The following is a 21,596-nucleotide window of genomic DNA, read 5'->3' on the forward strand; positions in this document are numbered from 1 at the left end:
TATGAATTAAAATGTAGTCATTCCAAACAGGCACATACAGTATTCACTAATACCTATTGTGTTGTATTCACATCATCCTTTCTGCTGAACCAACGGACTGAAAAGTTGAACATACTCTCTGTGTGAGAGTATTGGAAATATCATGAACTTATTTTAAGACACAAATCGCACGCCCTTTGTAATTGTTGCAATGAGCACGATTTGACGCCCGCAGGTGCAAAAATACCCTACGGTGAATATAATGAAGCACCCCGATGACCCCTGTTTACTAGAGGTAAAGACAACTCTCAGACACACGATCTGGGGATATTTATAAGACCAAGGCCACGTCTTAATCCATTCAAACAGATCCATTACTGGGTTTCCAGCCAAACGGGCAGCCTGCCAGCCATCAAGCCAGCCCATTTCCATCTTCAACGGCAGCACCGGATAGGCGGCAAGGCGGAGCGGAGGCAGGCGGCGATGGCGTCAGTGGAGAGTTTTTAGCACGAGAGATAGGATTCCTGAAAGCATCTATTTTCATTCACGGTTGCTCGGCCCTTTATCGAGGCCCGGGACGCCGGGGCGAACAGCGCAGGCGTGCTGATGAATCACTTCTAGCTCGGTTTGTCACAAGACAGAGGGCAGGGACATTGAGACGGCCAGGAAGGATGAGAGGGTCTTCTTCTAATGCGCGTCGCAAGTGTCTGCAGCACAGTTCTCCATGTCCTTGAATCATAGTTAACTCTTCGCCGTGTCAAAATATTATACAAGAGATGTAGGTAGCAACCGCGCGAGGACATCTGCACATCCGCAGCTCTCACACCCAAAGTATTACCCATTGATTGCTTTCACCATTGTTCATTGTTTTCACGAGAGTTCATTTGAATGTTAAAAATGTAAAATGTTTAACAGGTAATCGTTATTCCCAGACGGTGAATTTCTAAAGTGTATCTGTATATTCTTATAAGGTATTATAATATTATTATTATATATTATTTAGAGGATTGTAATGGATAAATTGGACAGCTCTATAAGTGAATAAAGTAAAGACAGATTACCTGCATTAACTGTCTGCATGTCTACATCTTGCATTTCTGATGAATGTGTGTCGCTTCGCAGGTTCTACTGGGACTTGATAATGCTCATCATGATGATGGGGAATCTAATCATCATTCCTGTGGGAATAACCTTCTTCTCAGAGCAGACCACCACCACCTGGCTGGTCTTCAACGTGGCCTCGGACACCATCTTTCTGGTCGACCTCGTCATGAACTTCAGAACGGGGATTGTCAACGAGGAGAGCTCAGAGATTATCCTCGACCCCAAGGTCATCAAGATGAATTACCTGAAGAGCTGGTTCGTGGTGGACTTCCTCTCCTCCATTCCAGTGGATTATATCTTTTTAATAGTGGAGAAAGGCTTTGACTCGGAGGTATACAAAACAGCGCGTGCCCTGCGAATCGTCCGTTTCACCAAGATCCTCAGTCTTCTGCGTCTGTTGAGACTGTCCCGACTCATCAGATACATTCATCAGTGGGAGGAGGTGCGTACGTGAACGTCTGTCTGTGTGCATCAGTAATTATGGTCGTTTATATCTTCTTCACCCGGCAACCGCGTATCAACCTTGAAATGTTGACGCACATATTTAATTGTGCACGTTGTACACTTATAGGTGCTGTCAACCACCACCGGTCAAAATGTAAAGTACGTTGGAGGATCAATGAAGTTCATTTTAATGTTTTAGACCGCGGTCCACCGGACGGATAGGTCCGATCGACATTGTGACCAAAACCACCAACGTTACGTTTGATTTGAGATGCAGTTTAGATCTGATGCGAGACTGACCACAACACCACCATTTTAGAGCCAGACGCTTCGTCCTCAACGTCCTTGCCCCCCAGCGCCCCCCCCCCATTGTCCCTGTTGTTATCGCTGGCGTTATGCATGCGGTTTGTAACACTGGGGTGTCGTTGTCAGGGCTCAACCTGAGGTTGCATTGACAGTGCGTACACCCAGTACAGTTGAATGGCACATATCAGTAACAACGGCAGTGAGGAAATCGATTATTTACTGGATGCATTTGGCCAACAGCGGCTTTCACAAACCCACTAGCAGTATCTGGGCCGTAGCGAACATAAAACAAACCGTGCAGCGTGTCCGATTCCCAGCCCCCATGCTATGGATCACTGAGCATTCATGGAGCAGGGAAAGATCATCCTTGTGGTCGTTTGCCAACAAGGCAGGCGACTTTTACGGGTTTTATGGTATAGCGTATGCTCTAAATTCTGCTATATTACCCCTTGCTGCATAATGTCGCACAACAAAATCAATATTCATGCTCCAGCAAAGCATTAATCAAGCTCAAAGTGTGGATTAAAAAAGCATTTTCTGAAAGTGAGCACCATATGGATCACAGTTGCTGGCTGTAATCTTGGCATGCAGACAAAGTGGGAAGTTGATTATAAATGTCCTGAGCTCCAGCGCTGTATATGATACTTAGTTTGCAGAGCTGCAGGCAGTGGGAGGAGGAGAGGGTATGAAAGACATATAGACGGTTAGAAAGACGTATAGACGGTGCCGCAAGGTTAATGAAAATCTGCGGTGAGCGTGCGGGGAGGCAGGCAGTGCAGCATATAGGGATGTGTCATAATGCTTCTCTCACGATCCCTCAGTCATTCCCCTTTTGTCTCCAATCGCCTTTCTGCCTCCTCCCCGGTTCTCCCCTCGAATGTCTCTCCTCACCCTTTCGCTCACGGTGCATCGTTCCCCTTCAGCACGTTGCATTTCTCCACGTCTTGTTGTGACTAATCTTTTGAATGCTTAAAAATACAGTACATAAATCCAAAACAGTTATTTTGGTGTCACCGCTGCAAATAGACCCACTGATTAATATTAAAAAACGGTGACTCAGACGCGTCCGCAAGAGACGTGAGAGGAGAGAAAAGGCACTCGGTGGAAATATTCCAGGCTGTCGTAACATGTTAGGTTTAGGGTGCAGGATTAGGGCTTTAATGGAGGGACAAATGCAGTCTCCCGCCGCCTTAATGAGTTTCAAGCAGCGAACCATTATTGTATCAGGCTTGAGACGGACTCAGTTAGTTATTCAGAGGGTAAGTCTCGACAATAAATCATTCTCCATCCTGCACGTCAGTCACTCCGTCATCTGTCGCTGCGCCCCTTCTTCTTCACTTCCAACTGGTTATGTTAATGTAGTGTTCCATGACTCAGGTTTCCCTGTAAATACTTTCCCTCGTTTAAAGTGCGCGTTCCAAAACCGGAACCTCTTACGGACTGTAGTGCTGGGAAGTGGCTGCTGGGTATTATGGTCCAAGTGTAACAGAATTAGTACCCACAAAGGGGCCGCTGCATCTTATTTAAGCAACGCACTGTGATTGTCGCTCATTAGAGAGGAGTAGTAGAGAACTCCATCCGGCCGAACCGATTAGTCAGAAAAAGAATGATAGATATGATATGTGACGCAGTAGTTTGATTAAGCAGTAGGACAATCTCAGTTTTCTGGTATACAGACTGTGATTTAACTATTTCTATTTGTCTGCATGTCTCTCCTGGTGTTCTGTTCAGTCATTTGTGCATTTGTTTGCTCATACATAATTATTTCAATGCATCGCCGCTAAGGGAGATCGCAGCATACCATGTGAAGGTCACGCAAATATGTTTTGTCAAACAGCACACACGAACGGAGGCTGGTGCACTGTTTACCTCCTGGAAACATCTCGGGGATTTTGCTTTCATTCTGGTAATCATGTGATCACAAGCTACGCCTGTAATGTAGCTATCTCAAAGATATGTGGGACCTCTATGCTACACAGAAAGTGTTTTAAGCACTTTGTCTATGAGTCGGACAGAGAAAAAAGAAGCCCCGGGAAATGCTTTTTCACAAGGGCATGTTGTTTTGCCTCTTTGACTTTAAGCATTTTGGTCAGTTGAACTACTGTTTAAAACGACTACATTTCATTTTACCAATTGGTCAAATGCAATGTGAATAGTGTTGCTTGTAGCGGCGAGCCCAGAGAAGTATCACTTGACTCTGCAGTTCCCATCAGCTTCATTTAATGTTTTCTGTTGTTTTCAGAGCCACAACTTTACGGTTTGGATTCTCATTGTGCTCAGCAGCCCTTTTTCTGCAGCGAGGAAATAATCCGATATTCTGACTGTTCACTGCCTACCTCGCGCCGGCAACGGACATAGTGCGGCATTTATTGCTTTTTATCACCTGCGGGTTTACAAATGTTGCCCCCCGGGAGTTTGTGGAGACCAAAACAGAGATGAAAGAAGACTGAAGAATAGAAACCACGATGCATCCAACCTCAGTACGCTGAGATAGATGTGTCCCCTCGTCACAGGATCCTGCAATTCACCTATAGTGAGGAGAATTATATTTAATTGCTGCATATTTAATAATTCAAGATAATGAGACGAAGTTATCGGTGACATTTTATGCCCTTTCATCTTTAATTCCACACAAATTTTAGATCTTTCAAGGGCATTTCCCCCCCTGCTAGTCTTCATATCTAACCTTGCCTCCCTTGTGTTTTTCTCATTCTTTCATGTCCGCTCAGATATAGAGGTAATTATCCCAATGACCTTATAGTTGTTTTTTCCCCAACCTTTACCGTTGCCTTTGCATTCGTCCTGATGTTGGAGAGTTCCTCCAGCAATAGAATAAGTTACCAACCCGTTCGCCGTTGATTGAGTTTCATCATCTTTGCTAGAAACATGCAGAAACAGACAACAGCACTCCTGAACCGCTGTGGAGAATCCCCACAGCTCCCATTGCCACATCTGGCTCATCACGGCCATCAGGCCTCGCGCCAGATCGCTGCTCCAGCAATGGGGCTCAGGTTGGGCTTGTGGCAGCGTACCAGCCCCCAGGGGAGGGCTTGCAACCTTTCCTCAGGTCCCCCCGGCAGAATTAGTCTGTTACTCTTCGACGGGTTGAAACTCAACAGTGACTTTATTACTTGACTTATGTTACATCTCGTTATAAATATTTCATATTTTAATATGAATATTTATAATGTAGTACTATCTGTTACCATGCCCGTGCTCAGTGAAAAGCAGAATGAGCATAACTCAGAATCAAGTATTATCAACAAACTCTCGGGTCCACGGCAAAACATTTGAGATGTTTGTGATAATACTTAAGAAATAGAAAACCGCCTCTATTTCTGTAACCGTGCTGCAGTCTACGTGGTCCCTGTGGTGCAATATGTTCCAATAAAGTCTAAACAAGAGGCTGTTTTTAACTGGCAACAATACAATCATTGTTTAGAATTCCACTTCAGCATTTGTTCTATTGGATCAAGTCTTTTCCACAGATGTGTCGTAGTAATCGCTTTATACGGCTTCTGTTGGGACCCAATTATTGTCTCTCTCTGTGAATTGGAATGATGCCAATGATTACCACATAGGTGAATCATTTCACATGCTAGTTTAGAAAACTGAACAGCTAACACTAGCCTAAGCTTGTATAATCACCACTAGTCTGTTTTAGATGAATCATTTATGTTTTGTAATATAATGCAATATATTTTGTATCGATTGTATTATTATGTTCTCCTGTGAGGGATATTTGATCCATTGGCTTTAAGGTTAGAACTGTTCTTCTTTGTGGCAGAATGATGTGTGTGTTTTTTAAACTAACTCCATTTTATTACACACGGTGACGTTACTTAACTATAACCGAAATAGCTACTTATAATACAGCGAACAGCACACGGTCGATGCGTGTTAACACGTTCCCCTGCAGTTTATGGGTGGCTTGCTTCTTTATTTTTAAACATGTATGGAGGTGTATCACAATACATGTAGCCTGGTTAGGTTGCAGAGTTGCTGTATTTTGATACCGTTGCAGCACACTGTCGCACACGGTGAGCAACACAATCTTTGCCACCTCCCTGCAGTCAACACAAACATACTCGAGTAGCAGCGTCACTTTATTCCCCCCACCACTGTGTTTTTGCATCATGCCTTTGCATTGCTTTGCATGTCCCTTTCGTCTTTCTGCTCGCGAAAGCGTGTTCGTGGGGATGAAAGTGTTTGAACATCTCATCACCAGAGACGGGGTTCTCACTTAAAAATGCCCTGAAGCGTCATTTTTCATGGGGCTACATGGGCCTACGCATACAGTCTGAGCGGCACACGGTCTTGATGAGATGCTTCCCTGAATGAGAGCAGTTTGTTTATTTAATTTAAAGTTTTTTTTTTTTCTTTTTTATAATGAGAGAGAATGAACTGAATATGCGTGAGGCTAATTGCAACTGCCTGTAGCGAGCGGCCAGCAACGCGCAGCTCCACTTTGTAAACATAATAATCAAAGGGTCTGTCATGCAAAAGGAACGTCGACGTGAGAGGCTGGATCCCTCCTGAAGATCCGATTGGTTTGTTGATTCACTGCGAATGCCGGCAAAAGATACTAGTTCATTATATGTCTTTCAAGCGGGCCGGCTTGATTTAGTCTTTTTACAATGGGATCTGCAAGTAATCTCTTTTAATTATAGCGTCCGTAGGGATACCTCGTCCGAAGCCGAGGTGCACGGTTGATTTACAGCTCTGGCAGTAAAATTGATCTGATAGGAGGGAAAATATGAGACAAATGACCTGGGTATCTAGTTCACTGTGTTGGAGCAGTACAGGAGGAAACTACATTACGCCGGCTAAATCCGGCCTCCACTGAAATAACCCACACTATTGTGTGACAGTCCGACAGCAGACCTTTTTTTCTAAGACTTCCATTTTCAGACAGTGTGTCAACGCGCTGACAGCGGAGGTGTGAATGTTTGCCTGCACCTTTTCAGTGTCTTATTCATTTAAAAACAGAACTCCAGAGGTGTTTGTTATATATAATATATATTTTATTCATCTATACAGTGCAACTAAGATTGTTTGATACATTGATGTAAAGAAAAACTGACGTTTCACACCAAGGGGACAATACTGCAAAATGCATATATTTACTCTGTGTAAAATACCAATGCAATGCCTTTAAGTTGCCACGAATGGTCCAGAAGTAAAAGATTAGCATTACATTAAAAGAAAACAACAAGGCATCTAAGGAGATACACTGTGTGCAGTGTGATGTAAAAGGAGATTATGCAGCTTTGGTTTATAGACTTATAGACTAAACAAAGTCCTGCGTGCCTTCAGGCCTCAGCCCTTGTACCAAGCAGGGACACAGGTGCATACGGATACACACACACACACGAACACATACACACACACACACACACACACACTCGCAGACACAGAGAAGGTGTGCTGAATCTTGATGTGCTGAATCATGCGTCAGGATGAAAGGAAGCTCAAGAATAACAGACGGAGAGAAAGAGAAGAAACAAACAGTGCGTGTTGCATTTGGTCTTTGTTACTATGTAACTATGTGACCCTGATGGATTTTCTAATCATCTTCTCTGTAATTACAGCCTGTTATCAGAATGCAGACACAGGATTTACAAATGTGACCCGGCGGTGGTCTATTTGTCCGTCTTTGTCCAACATTTATAGGAGGATAACTAAGAGGAGCCATATTCTCTCAAACGGCGTTTAGTCATAGGACACACACACACATACAGTAGTGGGCATGAGAGCTGCTGCAGGACTCTCCTCCGTGTTGCAGCGGTGCTGTTGACTGACAACTGTTTCCCGGGATGTGATGAGATTTGATGTGACGTAATGTGATGTGATCTGGTGTGATGTGTTGTGTGAGGATGGTGATTGTTGCTGGACTGTCATGTCTATCTGTGTGTGTGTGTGTGTCTGTGTATATCTGGATTTTTCAAACCCTCCGGCCTTGAGGTGACATTTAACAGCTTGGTAGCAAAAACGGTCTCATCCCTTCCTGAAATTGCTCTTGAATATCAATCTGCTAAAAGAAAAACAACAAAAAAAGAGAATAATTCTCCCAAATGAGTATTGGAACTCTTAAAGTTAAAGCACAAAAGAGTGCAGTTGTAACACTCCTTGGAGTGAAAAAAATCACTACTTTACAGTAACTCTGCAGAACCTGATGCAACTTCCGAGCAGGTGTTGGTTAACCCAGATTCTGTGATGCTGCTGCACGAGACGCACCAGGGCTGCACAGCTGGTTGGATATATTTCATTTCCCCGACTGAGCGAACCTGGGACATCCAACGTTGTTTTGCGAAGGACAAGAAGGTCTGGTCTCACTCGGGGGGGGTATGTTGAGGACACTAAAGGAAGAACCTTTCTGTGCCTGCAGACCTGTGCATCATGGGGCATTTATTTATTTGCGGAAGGAAGCAGCTCTGTCAGCAGATTGACTGAAGACAATGAATACACAGGTTTACACACTAAGAATGTTGCTAACGCTGTAAACCTGATGTATTGATCGTGATGAAACCCATCGTATTATTATGAGACATTTCTGTTGTGCATTGGGATACTTTTATTGTAGACATCAATCACATGAGTCCCACCTGCAGCTGGGATGTGAGCTGCTGCTGGAGCGCCGTCTCTCTGGGTCACCTGCCGCTTTTCCCTGGTTTCTTTTGTTTCAGTATTTCTATATTTTACAAATAAGTAAAAACAGTGTTCTGATTGAATCCGGAACGGATGCAAAATACGTTTTCCATGTGAGCTAAAGATTTCTTTTAAATCCTCCTTCCGAACCAGAGGGAACAATGCGACCACTGATCTGCTGTTTTTTCATTAATTATATTCGCATATTTCACCTGCGCCGAACATGCATATCAGCAGGAACCCCTGACGGTACGGCAGCACTGACAAAAGGAATGTAATACAAATAAATTAAGCTGGTGTTTAAGAGGATTGAGCTTTAGATTATGCGTCAACTTTTCTAACAGTCCAGTGTTGAACAGGCACTGCGCTCGTATCCGTAATGAGACGAACACATAGCAGAAGCAAATTTGCTGTCCAGCGTCACCAAGCAATTGGCTACGGAACAGTGAATTCACTGTTTCCTCTCCGCTCTTGAATTTTTCATCAGCCTTCCAGCTCCATGGCGGTGTTTGTGTTTGTGAATGCTTTGTCCAATTTGGATGAGCAAGTCTCAAAACAGCAATAAATTAGCATTTTTCATGTAAAACACTTTGGGTTTTTTCGACCGTGACCATATTTACCCATGTTTTTTTGGGCCGAAGTTACTAATGAGGACAACTATTTTAAAAAAAGTGTTCTGCAGTTGAGCGTGCAAAACGCACAGATAATGTACTCCCTCCGGTGGGGTCCTCGCTGTCGATGTCGAAGGCTCAGATTGTTATCATTAATCTGATAACGTCACGTCACATTTTTGTGAGTCTCGCTCTTGAGCGTCTCGTTGTGTCAAATCCACATTTTTGAAATGAGGGAAATATTCAGCCGTGACAGTGAACATCTTTTGAACAACTCTCTCTTTAATTCCTCCCAAAATTTTTTGGGAGGAACAATGGCATTGTGTTGCATACGTGTTGCCAAGCAGACGTTTGTGGTCCCTGTTGTGGCACCGGCAGCCTGCGGGGGGCTAAAGAGCTCCGTCACGTGTCTCTGTGTGACGAGCAGCCTGTCGCACATTTGACATGTTGTGAGTAGGGGGACCTTCCGCTGGGAATTAGGCACCCGAAGTGCCACAGCAACAGCGTCACTGGTAAATACACTGGGCAACAATCTGTTATTTTGTCAATGCCATCATTTCTATGAGACGATGAACCAAATATTTAGAAAATGTGCTTTTAACCTTTGATTATCATTTCTGTACCATGATGTAGCTGTAGACTCGATTTACTTGAGATTAATGCCTCATATATATAAATATTAATTTATAATTTATGTCTGGGCGTTACAAATACTGCAAGGACGAAGAGTAAGCAGTCAAAAAATTCCAAGGAACCAAAGGAAGTTTTACACAGACTCTTTTTTTTCTACCACCGAATAACATCACATTGGCGTGTCAAGAGTGGAGTTCAGACGTGGTTCATCCAATCGCAAAGTCACATTGAAAAGACAAGTTAAACTAACAGCCTCCGTCCATAGCTATCTTCTTACCCCGTCGCACACACGCGCACACACACACACACACACACACACACACACACACACACACACACACACACACACACACAAACAGCCTAATTCACTCCTCCAGTCCAATTTTGTCTCGAGGACAAAAACGAGAGACAATGCTTTCCCCCCATCTCATGCCGTCTGTGTTGTTGTCGTCTCTGTTTTAAGACGCGTCTCTCTGACGATGAACATAATGTGCCTTGAACGATGCTCTCGCTGAGCTCTCTGAGGGGACGCTCGCTCTTGGCCCACGGGGGGGTAAAAATCCCAGACTGCGCCTGGAAGAAAGAGTCCTCCTCATCCCCTCTAGATTCAACCCTTTTTCCCCGGCCGAGCCGGTCACTGCTCTCCGTCTGTTGCTGGTTGATCTTGTTAACCGCGGCAGGCAGCGGTAATTGCTCCACCGTATGTTTAAGACGACAGAGTTAATTGTCGGACGGGTGGTGTTTAAGGTGACACACACACACAATGAATACAAGGTGGTTATAACAATACTTAACAGTATTGAGGAGGTGTGCCAGCGTTGCACTTGATATATCAATTAGAGGACGCTGCACACATTCACTCAAAGATTCCTTGTGAATAGAATAGTTAAATGTAGGTTAAAAATAGGCTTGATCGTCAGCATCCATATGTTTCAAGCTTAAAATGGATAAATAAATCACTTTCATGTTTGCATGTTGGCCAGTTTTGTTTAAGGATCCATTAAAGCTCAGTTTATTTCCTCCAATGACTTGAGAAACAACAACCTTCTGATTATTTCTGAAAATAACCATTTTTCTAAAGCTGAATACACAAGTTAAGTTTATACACAATAAACAAGTTGAAGATCTATGTAGAATTTAGAATAAAAACCATGTCTGCTTTCATATAAATTCTTCATTTTCTGTCGTTTATACGCCTAAAGAAGCCAAGCATATTTTTATCGGCTGATTACATGTTTAATGAGACATACTTGATATCAGATAAAACTTGACAAATGCTAACCCTGTTAATAAAAAATTAAATCTCTGACGTTGTCGTTCCAATTACAAATATAAGGCTCAACAGACACGCTGTTAGTGCAATGTCGGTCCTGGCAGTAAAGTAAATTATTAAGTCAATGTAATTAAATAAAAAAGATCACTCGCATCATACTGCCACCGTAAGCTGATGTATGACATTTAAAATGTAGTAAACTCCCGGGAGTACCTCGTTACATCTCTGGCTCTGTCCTCTCCCCTCTTACTGTCGGCCCGTCTCTGGGTGCGTCCCGCTATTGGACACGTCTGCACCGTAACTACACACGGGGACACTGAGAGGGACGCTAAGAAGCACAGTTAATAGTTTGTGTTGGACACAGGGTCAAATCTTATGCAATACAAAAGTAACCGCTTTTTAATGGTGAATATCTCTAATGGAAGCAGGTCTTATCCTATTGAATTAAATGGATCGGAGTTGTGGTCATTTCAGGCAGCGGCCCCACGTCAGTCAAAATAAACTAACATCTGCTGCTTATTGTGTGATTTATTGTGTGATTTAGTTTTTAAGCTGTAATATTTCAATATTCAGCCCAAAAATAAATACTTTTCTGGATTTAGCCTTGCCAAGAAAACCCCATTAAAAAAATACAATAAAAAAGCGAAAGAAAGCAGCTTTTACGATCCCTCAATCCACTCGGGAAATCCCCCGTGAACACAAGTTTCCTTCCGCATGGTGTGCACAGTACAGTAAGCAGACAGGCCACGGATATAGTCTTGGGAGGGGGCTCAATTGATAAGTGGGGCGATTAAGCTAATCTCGGGTTATTTCTGTTTGCTGGACTGTTGTTGCTGGTTGCTGTGTGTGTGTGTGTGTGTGTGTGTGTGTGTGAGAGGTGTGCCGGCAGGCTCGCCCTGAAGAAGGCCGATCCGCTGGTGATCCCTGCTAGTTGGCCGAGAAAAGCTCTTATGATCTGTGAGCTACATACTCTCCACCCTTGACTGAGTGATTCTCCACGAGGCACATAATGATCTCCTCGGTTATTTACCAGGAAGCATCATGGCAGGCGTATCCTTTAATGATGTCTTATGCAAAATAATTAATTTGTAACCAGTGAAGCATCCACTGCTTGTCTACTCTCACTTCCCGAGAGTTAATAACAGAGCGGACGGATCCACCGCCGCAGCCTTCATCTGCTCGTCTGCTTGTTGATATGGACCATTTGTATGGTCTCGTATGAGCAATGAGCTATACATCATAGAGAGGTGGTGTTGTGGATGTCTAGATTAGATGTAGCATATCAAGTGTGGCTACTGGTGATGCTACGCCCAACAGAGTCGGAGGTATGCCGGACTAGATAATACTAGTTACATGACTGCTTATGATATCCTACAACATGGCTGTGTGATTACAGCTCTGCATTTCTGCAGTTATTGAACACCTATTGTGTTGGTGATGGTTCGACAGTAATTTAGTTTCCACATTATGCTTTGAGGAAAACTGGCTTCCATTAGAGGCCACAGAAAACCGAAAAGACCCCTTACATTACAATATGAATAAATCAATGGCAATTAGTTTTGATGATTCACTATAAAATCGCAATATGAGTCCATCTCTGTGTTTCGGATGTGACCTTGCGGTAAAACGTGGCAGGAAGGTCCATCTTGCCGACGGTTGCATGATCACAGCAGGTCACCCTGGGCAATCCAGTCAAATCCCTCCCGCTGTCACACGGGCGATAATCTTCCCTGACTGCATTCTTCTCCGGCGACAACTCTCGCTTCTTTCCTTTCACTCCTCCATGACGGTGCAAAGACTCCTGCAGTCAACTGTTTGTGTATGGAAATTACGCCTGGTTCAAATTTAAATGTAAAGTTGTCAGAAATGTCAGACAGTTTGTCTCAGTAGGGCTTGAAATCTTTTGCGGAGAGTTGCGTGAGAAGTTTAATATATCTCTCATAGTGGGAGTCACTTAGCTTAGCTTAGCATAATGGACCTCTCCTCATCTTGATGGAGCTTTATAGTGCGTTCTCAGCCCATTGTTTACTTCTCTGATAAGTACCGCTGTGGTTCTCTCTCTCCTTGCTCTTTGCTGCTGTGGTAAGCAGCTGTTCTCAGCCTAAAAGCCCTAAAAGCCCACTGCGCTCTGCCTGCGCCGCACAAAATGTGAGACGCACGCAGCCGGTGAACAAAGATTAGCAATTATCTGCTTAAGAAGAACCAGACGCCCCCCCCCCCCCAAAAAAACGAGCGGGTTGGCGATGTGACTGTGTGGCATTCTTCCTGTTGACGGACCGTGTGGTTCATCCGTTCCCCTCCCCGGGTGACTTAGATCCAATGACGGCTCCTCGGGCGGCTCCGGGTGACAAACAGGAAGGTCGGGTTAACTGAACCCAAACACACAACTCGCCGCGCGCCTCTCTGAATACCCCACAGGATTGATCTGCTTCTGTTTCGGGACACCTCTGGTGCCTCTCTGTTACCTCATTCCAGGAATCAAATCAGCGTCCTCTGTCAAACTGTCCCGCTGCAACAGACTTGCATAACCAGACCGTTGGAAAGAAAATGGGTCATGTTTGAAAACAGTTGTTGTTGAGCCTACTGGCAAGTTTTTGAACACTATGTCCCAACATATTAATTTGTTTACTCAGAAATGTTCTCATCGCAGCGACGGCTCGTTCAATCCATCAGCGTGTTTGGAGTTACAGGCCTATATGCGTGTAGACGTTTTTCAGACCAGGTGATGTTTTGTTATCTCTACAAACTCTTCGTCGTACAAAGTCTTCGTCCATAAATACATCTGCTTTTCCTCCCAGATGCACGCTGCGCCATGTATACTTTTATAAGCATTGAAAGAAGTATGTCAAATAAGGTGCATAAATTAACCGCACACACTAATCCCCACGTAGGGGGGGCTTTATTTTTGTCAGGAAACGGGGCTCGGCGGGCTGCGCGGGTCACGATACACAAAGACTGTCGGGGGAGACGGTGTTCTTACACGACCCACCCACGAATTCCACGCGGAAAACAACATAAACGTGACCCCCCCCCCCCCCCCAGTGGCTGGGAGAGCTCCCGCCCCACGGCGCGCTGCCTCTGCCAGGAGGCCGCTCCGAATGGTATGAGCGCAGATTAAGGCAGAACAGCCGCGTTGAGGTTATCGCGCTCACACGACCGAAATAGACGCAGAGCGGGTGAGACAGCGGGCAGGGCGGCTACGCTTCGCAGTGCGGTGTGATGTGATTAGCGGAGGAACGCCGCGGAATACCGCTGACGCCGCACAGGAAAGAAAACGGCCCAGGGGGGGCAACGGAGCGGATGAACTACTGAACTGGGGAGCTGCTCGGGAGGGGGTCGTCGATCGACACATTAGCAGGCGCCGAGCGTTCCCAGGTTGAGATGGATGCGTTGATTGGCGGTCGACAATTCGGCCAATCCGGAGAGGGCCTCTATCGCCATATGGTCACACATTTGAATACAACCCCCCCACACACAAAATATCAACCAAGTAAATTTAATTGAAACTGCGGCTGACGCTTCAGATTTCCACATAACGTTAAGTTTTTGCTTCAAAACTATTCCTTGGGGCTCATTGGTGGCGGTGAGTGCAGTGACGCAAATGTTTTATGAGTACTGAATACTGAGTGCTTGTCAAATGCTGCTCGGCGGCTGACATTTTTAACAAAAAGGTTGCAGAAACCTTAAATGGATCCAAATAAACAAGAAGGGAACAGAGGGTGGCCGCCATGCTAAAGACCTCTGGCCACTAAATCAATCACAATGCAGGTATTTAACTAAATCGAGTAGACTTAACTACTGTACTGATTTTTTTATAGTTTATATTTTACGTCACTTCATAATGCTGATTTTACTTCTAATCGTCTACATTTAAGATGGAAAACTTTTTCCATCTTTTTCTTGGTACTTTACCATATAAAAGGCCCAATATAAAGTAGTTAATTAACTTCATAACGGCACGCTCTGAAAACCTCCCTGCTTACTCCTTGTTACATCTTTTACTTGTACCACCTCCATGGATATCACGCTTCACTGCGCATGTACAGCATGCAGTAAAGAAACAATGACCAGTCCCCTGTTACCATAACAGCTCGCTACTTGCTTTCTGCCTTTGTAAAGATCCCATTGATCCACACCTTTTAATTAAGTCTCTGGCTACAGATTACTGCTGCAGATCCAGAGCTTTGTCTACAGAGAAACAACGGTTTTTACCCGGCAGTGCCGTTGCTCAAAGAGTTTCATATTTAAAGTTTTTCATCTGTAGTCTGGTCTATTCCAGTCTGCACAGTAGACAGATTTGCAGACTGATTGACTTCTCCGGGTAGACTGCATGCAGCCCGAGGCCTTGAAATGATGCCAACTCTATTTACGTTCACATATTGCTGAGCTATACATATATGCAGGTGAGGGGCATTGCAGCCACGTGAGTTGTAATAACATCCAGCAAGCTGAATTTCTTAAAGGGAGAGAATGACGCTGCAAGTCAGTTTGGCATTAACTTTTCTGATCTACATAAAACAAGAAGGAGGAGAAATCCCAGCGAACTCGTCTTACGTGACGATATGATTTTTTAAATCCAAGTTCCACTGTAATTTTTTGATTAAGTAACAGCAAAAGAGATCCAAAAGGAGATTTACAAGAAGATGTTAAGCAGCAGAATTCCAGATTTGCCTGGAAGCAGTTTTGTCATCCCTCAATGTAATAGCCAGTGGTGGCTTTAATCCCCTCAAATTAGTCCCTCGCTAATCCTCACTAACCTCAAGCAGAGGTCACACATGTCCAATTTGGAGATGCATAAAGAACACTTTCTAATTGCGTGATGTCGGCCCATAGCTTGATGATGAGTAATTCTCCTGCATGCTGTTTTTTTTTTTGTACATACATGACTCAGCCTACAGTTGGCGCATAAATCTGACTTACTCAGTAAAGGTTTAAGTGTCTGATTTTTACCCCCAGACTGAAGTTTTGGTTGCCACGGTATTATAACATCTGGTTGTAGTGTATACGTGTACCTGTGCGTGTAAACACACCTCACGGGTTGACATCCGACTCCTCGTCTGCCCCGCCTCACTGTCCCGATGAAAGGTTGGGCGTGCCGGCTGGATGCGACCAGCGTGTATCCTTGTGCAGCTATCACGTTGCATCTCGGCTGTTCCGTCTCCTCTGTATTAGAGGATTATGTCGACCTGTGCCCCTCCGCTCTCCCCCGGTCAGATTTAATCTCAGTGCTCTTAATTCTAAGCCTTTTATTTTGCCGATGCCAACCGAGAGTAATGGTGATTCTTTTGGCTCTCGGTCAGTCCGGCGCCCGTCTCCTCCCGTCGGGTCAGGAGCGTTCGGGTGGACAACGCGCCTGGCTTCAGGGACCTTATTCCTGTGCACCTATAATGCAAGCAGATGGTTAAAGGTTTCACAAGAGCCTTCTCAACCTGTGGCACATCGGCGCGATCATGCAAATGTGCGACCACTGCACCGCGGAAATGGGGATGTTGTGACGACAGGAGCCAGGCTCGGCTTTGAAAGCAAGCGGGTCAACACGCCAAGAGGGTGACGGTCACGGAATCGAATCAATGGATTGAGAAGAAACAGCCCACCCACACATCAGACCACAGCACTACAGGAGGAATCAGGGTCCTCCATGACAGAGTACAGTGTAAACTCGTATTCAGGCTGCTTTTGCAGAGCAGCTTCGCTCACATCTTCTCCAAACAACAGGCAGAGGGGAAACCAAATTCAGACAGCTGCGACCAATCAGGAGCCCCGAAACCCCTTTAAAAAACGATGATTTTGTTGTTGGCGAGCTCTTAATGCCACGCTGCTCCTCAAGCTTAAACAATTAGTTGATCAACAGAAAGTGAATCAGCAGCTACATAATAACCTTTCGCATGTTCCACCGTCCAAAATGAAGATGAACCGCCTGCTGTCTGTAAATGAAACATATTTACCCAATTATTTAATAATCCAAACAAGTGTAGGTTTTAGATCCAGCGTTCAAGCTATTAGTTCATAAGTAGCTGATTTAAGTAACTTCCTAAATTAGATCCTCTTCATCATCATTGTGTGACACGCAAACAAGACCCATTGAGTGCAGCCAACTAAACGAAAGTTGCTGATGCCAACATGCGCATGTGTGAAAGTTGTTGAGGACTGTTTAGTATCTTATTGTGAAACAGCACCCACCCTCCACTAAGCAGACATGGATCCTCTGAGACCTCATTCCTTCACACCCTGTCTGACCTTCTTGTTTCTTTTCTCACCTTGCAATCGATTAGCATAAGCACGACGTAGGAAGTAAGATGTAGTTAAAATGCATCGCCACGTCTCCACCCTGAATAACAAAGAAGGTTATCTTGTATAATCCCGTGACCTGACCTGAGTGATATACTCCGGGCGCCTCTGTTATTAAGAACTATATTATTAGAAAAACACCTTGTGGCTACCTGCTGCCACCAGCAGACCTTTGCTGCAGGGTGCCCATGAAATACAAACCCAAACAAACCCCACATTGCGTTAATGAGTTTCTACATGTCTCCTCTCGGCCCTCGCTGACTCAGCGTGACCCAGAGGTCGCTTCCCAGCAAAGTGAAATGGAAAAAAACTCACCATGACCTTCCCACGTGTCACCTTGTTACCTTCTCACCTCCTTTCCTTTTTGCTGTTTTTTTTATTTATTCGTTGAGAGAGGACACGTGCAGAAACTCAGTCAACCTTGTTTTATATCTCGGCCTGGTGAGAATCATTTGCAAGTCAAAGGGGGAGCAAAGACCTACTTCCTGTTTACCAGTCTCCTCCAAGAACGTATTCCTCCATCAGTCACCTTTCCGTCTTTCTCTTTCTCTCCACGGTTGCGCTCTCTTTTGCTCCCTGTGCCAATTTAGCCACCAAACCATAATGAATGTGAAGACACACACACACACGCACACATACACGTATAATAGAGGCAGAGAGTTCTGCTACATTAAGAATGAAGATGTAGGCAGCAGAAGAGATACCGGGTGCATTGAGTCCTGTAAACTGGGGGCTAATTTTAGCCTGTGAGGCCAGTGCACTGTTCCTCCCCGTGGAAGAGTTGAACCACAGAGGGATCCGAGCATCAGCTCAGCCTCTTGTTCTCTCGTCTCCTCTGTGTGGACATTGTTCTTTTGTACAGAAAGGACGGACATCTCTCCACAGGCCGATGTGGAGAGATGCACATTAAAGAGTTTTAAACCACCTGGATTAAAAGTGTGGGGGGGGGGGGGCAGAATTATGCCAGATTACATCACAGTGAAACATGAAGTTCATGCTTAGGTTTTCTTTCTTTTCTGGAGTGGTTGCTCTACATACAAGGAGGGAACTTCTTGCAATTCGGTCAGTAGACAGTATTTTTTTTTACTAAATTCTGAAGTATATAAGTCAGAAATAGAACTGAAGACGACATAAAGGGCTTGTAACACCAAAACTAATTTTTAGATTTATAGTAAAATACGCTTGTTTAGAAATTGGAGCTTTGTAACAAAGTTCTGTCATTAGTAATTTAACTAAATATATTTAGATGTAATGCACATTATGGGACTATTGTGTTTCTTGACATCTTTATTATAGTCTGTCATCTTTTTATTACTTCCATAACTAGATTTTGAAACTCAAACAATAAATCGCTAGTGTAGGAAAACATACCCAGAGGCCCAAATAATTTGCCATGATGAGTAGAATGAGCAGTCTACAGAGACTGTAGAGCAATAAACTTAAAAATAGATACTAATTACTTGAAGTCTTCCATTCAATAAAACTGCAAATTGCAGAGGTTTATTATGAAAAATCCCCCAACCAGAAATCAGCATCTTTCTTTTCCATATTTAACTTTTTTTGAAGGGTAAAATGAGCTTCAGTGTCAGTCTGATTATGGAATAACTAACCTGGAAAGAAGTAATGGGTTTCTCATGCTAATGGGAAACACTAAATTAGTGCTACAGCCATCCGGGCGTGAGGCGATTCTCTTCGCCCGGATCAAACATGAATGAAGCCGCTTCATAACGCACATATGCTCGCTCGCCCCACTGATGGCTTTTCTATTTTCAAATGCTCTGCTCTGATGAAATTGCCCCACCAGCAGTTGTGGCATTTAAACCCACGCACCGGCTGATTATTCCAGGTGTATGCACTCCCTTTATCATTCAGTATTTCATTCCCTTTCGCTCGCCCTGCCTAACCTCCTGTGTGTGTGTGTGTATTTCCCTCTTTGCTCAGTTTGTTTTGGAAAGCAGCCATGTTGAATAATGCAGCTTTGTGACAGACAAACACACACACACACGTACACACAGACACACACACACACACACACACGTACACATGGGTGGCAACCAAATTCTCTGGTGGCCAAACAGGCACACCGTGCCCTCCACTTCAAAGCTGTACTTTTGTGAACGTTTTAAAAAGGGAAAAAAAACACCATGACGTGATGGTTCGTTAACACTAACAGACCTAAATCCGCACATATCAGACACTACAGATGTTTAACTGAGATCTCTCTCTGTCTTTCTCTCTCTCTTCGGCAGATTTTCCATATGACCTATGACCTGGCTAGTGCAGTGGTAAGAATATTTAATTTGATAGGGATGATGCTGCTTCTGTGTCACTGGGATGGCTGCCTCCAGTATCTGGTCCCTCTCCTCCAAGACTTCCCTCCTGACTGCTGGGTGTCCCTAAACGGTATGGTTGTAAGTATTACTCACTCTTCTCTATTGTTTGTTATTTTTGCCATTTGGTGTGTGAAAGTATACAAGTTATATGTTTTACTGGCTACATACAGTGTACAGCATACATATAATTCTAAGGTGAGATGAAGACCAACAGATTTGCTTGGTCAGATACTATTGATACACAAATAAATATACAGTAGCGTACAGTGAGAACGCACATGGATCCCAATGCTGCTGCTTTTCTATTCCTTGTATATAGTATTTACACACTCATTTCTTTTCGAATTGATGGCCTCCCGATATTGTGCCATTTTGGTGGGTTGTCTTCCTGTCTGACCTCCCTCCCTCTCTCTCTCTCCCTCCCTCTCTCTCTGGGTTGGGGTCAAACGGATTGTGGTTGCTCCTCTATGAGCAATGCGATAGCGTCGGAGTGTGTGCGGGCCTCCCGGGTAATGCTGATTGCAAATGCTCGCCCGGGGAACTCTCCTGCCCTCTCATCTCTCTCGCTCTCTCTCTCTGACAAACATTTCTGTACTCGCACACATGCACACCGACTGCTCGGAGGCATCGGGCCCTGAGGTGCAAAGGCCAGCTTCCCTGAACATCACAGCCCCGTATCCGTCTCCTATTTGTACTTCAAGGCCATGAGACGTCATACTGAGCCCAGTGCCAACTAACATGTGTGAATAATCCTAAACGGGCAGCAGCCATCTGTGTTTGAACCTCAAATCAATTTGCTGTGATGTAGTTTCTTCGTGCTTCCTCATGTTTTTAAGACTTTCCATTGATCAACATTACTCTGAATACATATTAATTGTGTCATTGCACTTTCGGTCGCCCGCTTGCTCGGAAGGACTCCGATATATTCCCTTTCTTGTATGCAAATCAATACGGAACGGGGATCATGTAGCAGGCTAATTGGCTGCCCCCCGCGTGGCGGGATCATTCGCACGGTTACAATCCATCGCCGCGGCTCGGGATTCGCGCAAGGGCCTCTGAAGAAAGCCGATAACACGTTGGGTACCTGCGTGACGGATGCTTAGAGGCGGCTGGTGAAATGAAACCGGAATCATTTGTAAGCAACATTTATAAAAGACGTCTCCCGGCTCGTGGTTTTTGGTGTCATGTTTCCCGGTGACATGTTTCCCGACTGCAGCTGAGACTTGCAGACCTATAAATAGAACTGCGTGAGTTTGTCTGTTCGGGAGTCTCAAGGGACAATCATGCTTTCACGTTTTGGCAGTTTCACAACATCTTGGATTAGGATTACCATATATTTCATGAATCTGGTCCGTTTTTTTTGCTTCTGGTGTTCAGGTGTGAAGACACAGACTGTGGCAGAGTCGAGGCTGCTGAAAGGATTTGTCAATTTGTCAATTAGTTGATAGACGGATAATGAATCTGTAACCATTTTGAAAAGACAAACATTCTCTGGTTTGAGCTCCTCTGGTGAAATGTTTTCCTGCCCTCTTTCTCAGTGAATACGTTATTATTAGAGATTCAATGTCTCCACAAGCCAGGGTTTTAGTTTAATTCAAATAAGATGTTGAGCATGATGATTTGTGAGTAATCCATGATGTCCACAAATACATTTTTCAATTCACCAACCAACTTGACCATATGTAAAATAAAAATAATAAGGAGGAAATACACACACCAAAGAGACGATACGTTTGTCTCTCGACCTTCATCGGGGTAAATGCTTGACAATAATCTCTGAGCTTTTAATGACATTAAAGAAACAAATGTTTAAACAAATTAAAAATATGTTTTTTAAAACGCCATATAGATACAGCTCACAGTTTTCCGCACAGTTTTTTTTTATTCAACATATTGCAAAATAAACTGAGGATAAACAGAAAGCAATCAGGACTTTCATTTTGCTACATTTTTCCAGCTTGCTTTGTGATTTGATTA

General features: G+C 44.2%; 1 protein-coding gene across 1 annotated transcript in view; it reads left to right on the top strand.

Moving 5' to 3' along the window:
* hcn1 (hyperpolarization activated cyclic nucleotide-gated potassium channel 1) overlaps window positions 1–21,596 on the top strand; it is a 56,388-nt gene that overhangs the window by 4,258 nt on the left and 30,534 nt on the right. The window contains exons 2-3 of the mRNA XM_040197739.2: window positions 1,102–1,525; window positions 19,536–19,697. Of these exons, the coding sequence (XP_040053673.2) occupies window positions 1,102–1,525; window positions 19,536–19,697 (586 nt within the window). The remainder of the gene's footprint in view (window positions 1–1,101; window positions 1,526–19,535; window positions 19,698–21,596) is intronic.

This window comes from Gasterosteus aculeatus, chromosome 14, assembly GCF_964276395.1.
Source record: "Gasterosteus aculeatus chromosome 14, fGasAcu3.hap1.1, whole genome shotgun sequence".
Classification (NCBI taxonomy): domain Eukaryota; kingdom Metazoa; phylum Chordata; class Actinopteri; order Perciformes; family Gasterosteidae; genus Gasterosteus; species Gasterosteus aculeatus.